This window comes from Babylonia areolata, chromosome 35 (assembly GCF_041734735.1).
Source record: "Babylonia areolata isolate BAREFJ2019XMU chromosome 35, ASM4173473v1, whole genome shotgun sequence".
Classification (NCBI taxonomy): domain Eukaryota; kingdom Metazoa; phylum Mollusca; class Gastropoda; order Neogastropoda; family Buccinidae; genus Babylonia; species Babylonia areolata.
The window spans coordinates 6,352,196-6,362,440 of NC_134910.1; the positions used below are offsets into that span (position 1 = coordinate 6,352,196).

Sequence of the window (10,245 nt, forward strand, 5' to 3'; positions counted from 1 at the left end):
GTACGCGTGCGAGCCTGTTGGGGGTATTTATTTGTGTGCAGTTTTGTGCGTGCGTGTCGGGTATGTATGTGCGCGCGCACGCGTGTATGTGTGTGTGTTCGTCTTATGGATGGACATGAAAGTGTATGTGGGTCTGTTCAGCTGAATGGGGGTTGGAGTACGCAGGAATGTGTGTGTGTGAGTGTGTGTGTGTGTGCGTGCGCGTGTGTATGCGTGTGCATTTGTGTACATGTACATGGTAGATGTGCAGGAAGGTGTTTGTGTGTGTGTGCGTGTGTGTGTGTGTTTTTGTGTGCATGCGTGCGTATGTGTGTGTGTGTTTGAGGGACATGGGTGAGGTTGCACATATTGCTAGACACGACACGACACGACACGAGTTGTCTGCGAACAAGGGGGGTGTCACGTCATCCTGTACGTCTTTCGAAAACCACGGAGCAACATGGTGATGTCATTACATGATAGCGTCATATTTCGACATGTGTTTGACATCACTGGGCGGCAGGACAGGATTATGATGACTTCACATATACCTAATCATCTTGTTTTCATCACAATGACGTCACATATAACGTCATCATGTTTTTCAGTACCTGTTTGACACCATAGGCCCACAGGACAGGATCATGCTGACGTCACATATAACGTCATCATGTTTTTCAGTACCTGTTTGACACCATAGGCCCACAGGACAGGCTCATGGTGACGTCACATATAACGTCATCATCATGTGGTTGTTTTTTCAGTACCTGTTTGACATCACAGGCCCACAGGACAGGCCCATGGTGACGTCACATACAACGTCATCATCATGTTGTTGTTGTGTTGTTTTTCAGTACCTGTTTGACATCACAGGCCCACAGGACAGGCTCATGGTGACGTCACATACAACGTCATCATCATGTGTTGTTGTTTTTTCAGTACCTGTTTGACATCACAGGCCCACAGGACAGGCTCATGGTGACGTCACATACAACGTCATCATCATGTTGTTGTTGTTTTTCAGTACCTGTTTGACATCACAGGCCCACAGGACAGGCTCATGGTGACGTCACATATAACGTCATCATCATGTTGTTGTTTTTCAGTACCTGTTTGACATCACAGGCCCACAGGACAGGCTCATGGTGACGTCACATACAACGTCATCATCATGTTGTTGTTGTTTTTCAGTACCTGTTTGACATCACAGGCCCACAGGACAGGATCATGGTGACGTCACATACAACGTCATCATCATGTTGTTGTTGTTGTTTTTCAGTACCTGTTTGACATCACAGGCCCACAGGACAGGATCATGGTGTCACTGGAGCAGCATGACGTCAAGGGGCGGGAAGCCATGCTGGGTCAGATGAACACCATAGGCTTCCACATCATGAAGGTCAGTGGACATGCAGCTTGACACGTGAGACAGCAGCCGTGTCCGTTTGTTGTGTTGACTGAGAGACTGGAGGACCTCTGTGGCTGTTCAGGCTGGAGAGATCACGGCGCTAGTCTCAAGGAGCAGTCACGTCCACACTGGAGGTGGAAGACTTTTTTCTAAGGTCCGGGCGTTCGTTGTTGTTCGTTTTGTTGTTGTTGTTGTTGTTGTTGTTGTTTTCTAATGTTTGATCACTTTTGAGAAGGGTTTCTAAAGATAGAGGAACGTGTTGTTTTTTTTGTTGTTGGGTTGGGGTGGGTTTTTTTGGGGTTTTTTTGCCACAGCTGTTGATGCAGTAACACTACCACCACCTCTACTACTGCCGCTGCTGTTGCACTATGTTGGTTTTTTTTTGGTGTTTTTTTTTTCTCTCCTTCTCCTCAACCTTCTCCTCCTGCTCCTCACTCTCCCCTTCCCTTCGCCATCCTCCTCCTCCTCCTCCTCCTCCTCCTCCTCCTCCTCTTCCTGTGTGCACGTAACACGCATGTTGTGCCCCCCTCACCACCACCACCCCTCTCTCACCACCCCCAACCCCCAACCCCCAACCCCCCACCAACTCACCACTCACGCCGTGTGTGTGTGTATGTGTGTGTGTCTGTGTGTGTGTGTGTGTCCGTCCGGTCGGTGGGTGGTTGCGTGTGTGTGTGTGTGTGTGTGTGTGTGTGTGTGTGTGTGTGTCCGTCCGGTCGGTCGGTGGTTGCGTGTGTGTGTGTGTGTGTGTGTGTGTGTGTGTGTGTGTCCGTCCGGTCGGTCGGTGGGTGGTTGTGTGTGTCTGTGTGTGTGTGTGTCTGTGTGTGTGTGTGTCCGCCCGGTCGGTGGGTGGTTGCGTGTGTGTGTGTGTGTGTGTGTGTGTGTGTCCGCCCGGTCGGTGGGTGGGTCGGTGTGTGGTTGTGTGTGTGTGTGTGTGGGTGTGTGTTTGTGTGTGTGTGTGTGTGTGTGGGTGGGTGTGTGTGTGTGGGTGTGTGTGTGTGTGTGTGTGTGTGTGTGTGTGTGTGTGTCCGTCCGGTCGGTGGGTGGTTGCGTGTGTGTGTGTGTGTGTGTGTGTGTCCGCCCGGTCGGTGGGTGGTTGCGTGTGTGTGTGTGTGTGTGTGTGTGTGTGTGTGTGTGTGTCCGCCCGGTCGGTGGGTGGGTCGGTGTGTGGGTGTGTGGGTGTGTGTGTGGGTGGGTGTGGCAGGTGGAGGAGAACCGCAAGTACCGAGTGCACATCCAGGGGGAGAAGGTGTTCACCTCGGACTACATGGACCTGCGCTCCGTGTTCGGCAGTTGCAAGCTGTCCAAGGGCCGCTACGTCATCGTGCCCAGCACCAAGGAGCAGGGCGGTGTGGGGCAGTTCATGCTGCGGCTCTACACCAGCAGCGGCGCTTCCGCCAGGTCAGGGGTGGGGGGGTGGGGGTTGGAGGGGTGGGGGGTTTGTGGGGGGGAAAGTGAGGGGTGGGAGTGGATTGGTGTGGGGTTGTCCCCATCACACGCACTGTTCGTTGTATGCAGACACACTTGACAAACCACTTCACTACCTCGAGCCGCCTTCACTCCCCTTTCTGCTCCGGAACTACTTCTTCTTCTTCTTCTTCTTCTTCTTCTTTTTCTTCTTCCTCTCCTTCTTCTTCGTTCGTGGGCTGCAACTCTCACGTTCACTCGTATGTACACGAGTGGGCTTTTACGCGTTTGACGGTTTTTACCCCGCCGTGTAGGCACCTATATTCCGTTTTCGGAGAAGGGGGGGGGGGTGAATCCTGGGTATGTTCTTGTTTCCATAACCCACCGAACGCGCGTATTTTAATCATCTGTTTGCGTATACACATGAACGGGGTTCATGCACAAGCAGATCTGCGCATATGTTGACCTGGGAGATCGGAATAATCTTCACCCTTTAGCCACCAGGCGCCGTTACCGAGATTCGAACCCGGGGCACCCTCAGATTGAAAGTCCAACGCTTTAACCACTCGGCTATTGCGCCCGTGGACACAGAGCACAAAGTTCCGATGGAGGGGGCACGGGGTGAAGATGATTTAACGCCCTGTATAGAGAGGCCCGGAAGGTGGCAGAAAGGTTAAGACGCTCGTCTGCCAATACAGAGAGTCCGTGAGGGTCTGGGTTCGAATCCCGCTCTCGCGCCTTTCTCCCAAGTTTGACTGGAAAAAAATCAAACTAAGCGTCTGGTCATTCGGATGAGACGATAAACCCCTAGGTCCCGTGCGCAGCTACGCATTTGGCACACTGAAAAAGAACCCGTGGCAACGAGGGTGTTGTCCTGTGGCAAAATTGTGCAGAAGAAATCCACTCTGGTAGACACACAAATGTCAATGCACGCACTGAAGGCCTGGCTGCTCAGTTAACTCTCTCCATACGAACGGCGAAAGAGACGACGTTAACAGCGTTTCACCCCAATTACCACCATCAAAATATTACAAGCGGAAGGTTCTCATACTGAAGAGGTGAATGTTGACAAAGAATACCACAATTCTGACGACGGAAGCTAAAGGTTGGATCATTGAGACACCTACTGGACATCCGAGAGGTCTGTGTAGAGGAGAAGAGAGGACTGGCCGTACTGAGTGAGTTAAGCGCGTTAAGTTATGCTGCTGGTCAGGCATCTGTCTGGCAGATGTGGTTTAACGTATATGGATTTGTCCGAACGCAGTGTGTGTGTGTGTGTGTGTGAGAGAGAGAGAGTGTGCGGGTGTGTGCGTTTGTGTTGTGTGTGTGTGTGTATGTGTGTGTGCGCGCGCGCGTTTGTGTTTTGTGTGTGTGTGTACGCGCGCGCGCGCGCGCGCGCGTGTGTGTGTGTGTGTGTGTGTGAGAGAGAGACTGTGTGTGTGTGTGTGTGTGTGTGTGTGTGTTGTAGTGTGTTCTTGGCTCGATCACGGACTCATTTTCCGAACAAATCAAGTTGGTTGTCAAAATCCCAGGCGACAACAAAAGGCCAGTTTTAGATGCTGGCTACCTGTCAGTTATTTAAAACCAGTCAGACAGAATCCTTTTTTTTTTTTTTTTTTTGTTTTTCAACAAGTCTGTTCAAATAATGTCAAAAAGACACGTTTACCCAGATTCATCTTAAATGATGTGAACCCCACTTCAAAACAGATACACGGACATTGAAACTAAACACAACGAATAAGAGTAAATTGTGAGCACATACACGTTTGTGCCAGTTCAGGCAGAGAGAGAGAGAGAGAGAGATTTGCGGCAACATAGAAACTTGGATTTTGAAGAGGTATCGAACTGTCAATACTCTCAAATTAAAAAAAATATAAGAAAAAGAAAAAGAACAGAAAGACAGATTTGGCTTTCAACAGTGAAAATACCATGGAGACATGATCTCAACTCAGTGTACACGATACTTTGTGTGTGTGTGTGTATGTGTGTGTGTGTGTGTGTGTGTGTGTTGAAAACGTAGTTCAACCTTCCAGTGCGTGTAAAATCGTGTCACAATAATAATATCAGTCAGTCTCTCATCAAGACATTGATGGAGTCCGAGTCCGAGTTTTTTAACTTTCCGTTTTGTTTGTCAATGCTGCCACTGACAGCGGTTTGAGCAGGTGGGTAAATTATATATATATATATATATATATATATATATATATATTTTTTTTTTTTTTTTTTTTTTTTTTTTTTACAACAGATTTCTCTGTGTGAAATTCGGGCTGCTCTCCCCAGGGAGAGCGCGTCGCTACACTACAGCGCCACCCTTTATTTTTTGTAATTTTTCCTGCATGCAGTTTTATTTGTTTCTACAGAATTCTGCCAGGAACAACCTTTTTGTTGCCGTGGGTTCTTTTACGTGCGCTAAGTGCATGCTGCACACGGGACCTCGGTTTATCGTCTCATCCCAATGACTAGCATCCAGACCACCACTCAAGGTCTAGTGGAGGGGGAGAAAATATCGGCGGCAGAGCCGTGATTCGAACCAGCGCGCTCAGATTGTTCCGCTTCCTAGGCGGACGCGTTACCTCTAGACCATCACACCATAGATATAGGCATGTGTGAAGTGGTCATGCCGAGTGCATGTAGCCACCTGACCGCCTTCCTTGTTCTCGGGACAAACCTGACACAGGAGGGTCTAGTTGCAGGAATACCGTGAGATCCGTGCTTTTGTGTGTGTGTGTTTCGTTTCGGCTTTTAGATAGAAGTTTTCAGTGTTGTGAATCCATTTCTTCTTCGTCTCTCTTTGGTCTTTTCAGCTTTGACTGTATGTGAAACCTCTTCTGTTTTCATGGGAAGGCCTTTTTCCGTTGTTGGTGATTGTTTTGAGATTGATGTGGCATTTTGCGATAGAGGATGTATGTCAATTGTGCATTGATCCGTTTACTGTGTACATCAGTCTGTACATTGGGGATGCCTTCACGTCTAAAGCAGAAAGTGTTGGGGGAAACTGGCAGTAGGCTATGATGTTTTCCTTGAAAGCAAAATATAACAAGAGAGGCAAGGCCTTCAAGACTCACTTGTGATACACTTTAAAAAAAACTAAAAAAAACAAGCTTTTTATGTATTGAGTATAATTTCAAAATGTAATGTTTAAGATGAGAAAGATCAGTTTAAAGTAAATTAAGTCCCCTAGCATTAATTACAGAGTAATTTCCCTATTTTACTATCTGCACCAAAACGTTTGCAAAATAAATAAAACTACCATGCTGAGCAAAAGAAGTTCCTGTTTGAACAAAAAATGATAATAATGACTGCTCTTGTTGTTGGGTCAGAATATCAGATCAAAGTGCCAAGTTTAGAGAATACAAAAAATATAAATATAACAGTAAATGCAGTTCGCATATAATTAGGCTTCTTTTTTTGTGCCCATCCCAGAAGTGCAATATTGTTTTAAACAAGATGACTGGAAAGAACTGAATTTTTCCTATTTTTATGCCAAATTTGGTGTCAACTGACAAAGTATTTGCAGAGAAAATGTCAATGTTAAAGTTTACCACGGACACACAGACACACGGACACACACAGACACACACAGATACACACAGACACACACACACACACAGACAACCGAACACCGTTTTAAAACATAGACTCACTTTGTTTACACAAGTGAGTCAAAAAACAAGACCCTGACAGTGGATGCTCAATGAAAGCAAGCCAAACTGTCCCCAACACCAGTGTATATTTATAGATACTTTCTTCTTTGTCTTGATCTTTAAACAATCCTACTTGTCCATTCCATCAAATTCCTGTTGTGTGCGTTGCTGTTTTTATCCTCATTTCGTGTGTCTGTTATCTTTTAGATTTGTTTTGTATGATAACAGTGATATTAGTAATGATACTGATAATAGTAATGATAATGATAATAATAGCAATAATAATAATAATGATGATGATACCACTGATGATTGTGATGATGATCATCATATTGAAGGTGATGGTAATGATTTAAAAAAAAAGGAGAAGAAAAAGAAGAGTGATGGTGATATTAATAATGATAACGATGACAACAGTGGTAAAGCTGTTGCTGTTAGACACCGATGCTGTCTGTCACATGAGTTGCTGCTTTCGACAGACAGGACTTCACCCCACGTTCTGTACCTGCCTGTCGTTTTCACCCCTTTGTTCTGTGAACACACTACATGTTCTGCCTGTCGTTTTCACCCCTTTGTTCTGTGAACACACTACATGTTCTGCCTGTCGTTTTCACCCCTTTGTTCTGTGAACACACTACATGTTCTGCCTGTCGTTTTCACCCCTTTGTTCTGTGAACACTACATGTTCTGCCTGTCGTTTTCACCCCTTTGTTCTGTGAACACACTACATGTTCTGCCTGTCGTTTTCACCCCTTTGTTCTGTGAACACACTACATGTTCTGTCTGTCGTTTTCACCCCTTTGTTCTGTGAACACACTACATGTTCTGTCTGTCGTTTTCACCCCTTTGTTCTGTGAACACACTACATGTTCTGCCTGTCGTTTTCACCCCTTTGTTCTGTGAACACACTACATGTTCTGTCTGTCGTTTTCACCCCTTTGTTCTGTGAACACACTACATGTTCTGCCTGTCGTTTTCACCCCTTTGTTCTATGAACACACTACATGTTCTGCCTGTCGTTTTCACCCCTTTGTTCTGTGAACACACTACATGTTCTGCCTGTCGTTTTCACCCCTTTGTTCTGTGAACACTACATGTTCTGTCTGTCGTTTTCACCCCTTTGTTCTGTGAACACTACATGTTCTGTCTGTCGTTTTCACCCCTTTGTTCTGTGAACACACTACATGTTCTGCCTGTCGTTTTCACCCCTTTGTTCTGTGAACACTACATGTTCTACCTGTCGTTTTCACCCCTTTGTTCTGTGAACACACTACATGTTCTGCCTGTCGTTTTCACCCCTTTATTCTATGAACACTACATGTTCTACCTGTCGTTTTCACCCCTTTGTTCTGTGAACACACTACATGTTCTGTTTGTCGTTTTCACCCCTTTGTTCTGTGAACACTACATGTTCTGTCTGTCGTTTTCACCCCTTTGTTCTATGAACACTGTATGTTCTACCTGTCGTTTTCACCCCTTTGTTCTGTGAACACACTACGTGTTCTGCCTGTCGTTTTCACCCCTTTGTTCTGTGAACACACTACATGTTCTGCCTGTCGTTTTCACCCCTTTGTTCTGTGAACACACTACATGTTCTGCCTGTCGTTTTCACCCCTTTGTTCTGTGAACACACTACATGTTCTGTCTGTCGTTTTCACCCCTTTGTTCTGTGAACACACTACATGTTCTGTCTGTCGTTTTCACCCCTTTGTTCTATGAACACACTACATGTTCTACCTGTCGTTTTCACCCCTTTGTTCTGTGAACACACTACATGTTCTGCCTGTCGTTTTCACCCCTTTGTTCTCTGAACACACTACATGTTCTGTCTGTCGTTTTCACCCCTTTGTTCCGTGAACACTACATGTTCTGCCTGTCGTTTTCACCCCTTTGTTCTGTGAACACACTACATGTTCTGTCTGTCGTTTTCACCCCTTTGTTCTGTGAACACACTGCATGTTCTGTCTGTCATTTTCACCCCTTTGTTCTGTGAACACTACATGTTCTGCCTGTCGTTTTCCCCCCTTTGTTCTGTGAACACACTACATGTTCTGCCTGTCGTTTTCACCCCTTTGTTCTGTGAACACACTACATGTTCTGCCTGTCGTTTTCACCCCTTTGTTCTGTGAACACACTACATGTTCTGCCTGTCGTTTTCACCCCTTTGTTCTGTGAACACACTACATGTTCTGTCTGTCGTTTTCACGTGTTCTGCCTGTCGTTTTCACCCCTTTGTTCTATGAACACACTACATGTTCTGTCTGTCGTTTTCACCCCTTTGTTCTGTGAACACACTACATGTTCTGCCTGTCGTTTTCACCCCTTTGTTCTGTGAACACACTACATGTTCTGCCTGTCGTTTTCACCCCTTTGTTCTATGAACACACTACATGTTCTGCCTGTCGTTTTCACCCCTTTGTTCTGTGAACACACTACATGTTCTGTCTGTCGTTTTCACCCCTTTGTTCTGTGAACACACTACATGTTCTGCCTGTCGTTTTCACCCCTTTGTTCTGTGAACACTACATGTTCTGCCTGTCGTTTTCACCCCTTTGTTCTCTGAACACACCACATGTTCTGCCTGTCGTTTTCACCCCTTTGTTCTGTGAACACTACATGTTCTGCCTGTCGTTTTCACCCCTTTGTTCTCTGAACACACTACATGTTCTGCCTGTCGTTTTCACCCCTTTGTTCTGTGAACACACTACATGTTCTGCCTGTCGTTTTCACCCCTTTGTTCTGTGAACACACTACATGTTCTGCCTGTCGTTTTCACCCCTTTGTTCTGTGAACACTACATGTTCTGCCTGTCGTTTTCACCCCTTTGTTCTATGAACACACTACATGTTCTGCCTGTCGTTTTCACCCCTTTGTTCTGTGAACACACTACATGTTCTGCCTGTCGTTTTCACCCCTTTGTTCTGTGAACACACTTCATGTCATACCTGTCGTTCCTTTCCTTTGTTCTCTCTGTCTCTGTCTGTCTGTCTGTCTGTCTGTCTCTCTCTCTCTCTCTCTCTCTCTCTCTCTCTCTCTCTCTCTCTAGGAATAAATGGTTTTATTCATTTAAATCAGTATTTCAAACAGAGAAGTATATTAAGATTATAGCAAATAAATGGCTTAAAATCTGCTTTGCGAAGCTCAGATTGAGAGCACTTGGACTGAATACCAACAGAGGATGGTTCGCTTCAGACGTAGCAACATCTCCTTGCCCAATGTGTGGCGAAAGCCCAGAAGATGAAGATCATTTCATATTTAAACTGCAAAAGATACGATGAATTACGAAAAAAGCTGTAACCTTTCCAATACAGCTCCAGCATAGAGAAAAGATTTGTTAGGCATACTGATGACAGAAAAATGAATGAATGGCTTCTATGAGGAAAAAAGCATAGATAAAAAGGAAGGGCTACCTTTGGATGGCCAATCTCGACATTGTAATTATTTGATGTGTTCGTAATGATATGATGGGTTTTGATGTTACATGCGTAAATATTTATTATATGATTTATATGTAATTTAGTATGTGTTTGTATTGGTATTATGTGTATCGATGTTACATGCGTAAATATATTTTTAGTGATTTATCTGTACTTTGTTTTCTGTGTACTGTCCAAACCTTGGAGACGAATGACTGAACAAAAGGCAAATTACCCACTGTCTTTTAAGCTAATGACAAAGTGACAAAGTGTCGCAAATCTCTTATTAGTTTATGTTGTGTCAGTTCTGCTTTGTTTTTTGTTTTGTTTTGTTTGTTCGGTTTTTTTGGTTTGTTTGTTTGTTTGTTTGGTGTTTGTGTTTTGTTGTTGT

The 10,245-nt window shown here is 45.2% G+C and overlaps 1 protein-coding gene across 3 annotated transcripts in view; it reads left to right on the forward strand.

The window, feature by feature from the left end:
• The window catches only part of LOC143277895 (calpain-5-like), a 68,035-nt gene that overhangs the window by 37,461 nt on the left and 20,329 nt on the right, over positions 1-10,245 (forward strand). For all 3 annotated transcript variants that reach the window (XM_076582851.1, XM_076582853.1, XM_076582852.1), the window contains exons 9-10: positions 1,259-1,378; positions 2,592-2,788. In XM_076582851.1, coding sequence (XP_076438966.1) covers positions 1,259-1,378; positions 2,592-2,788 — 317 coding nt within the window. The remainder of the gene's footprint in view (positions 1-1,258; positions 1,379-2,591; positions 2,789-10,245) is intronic.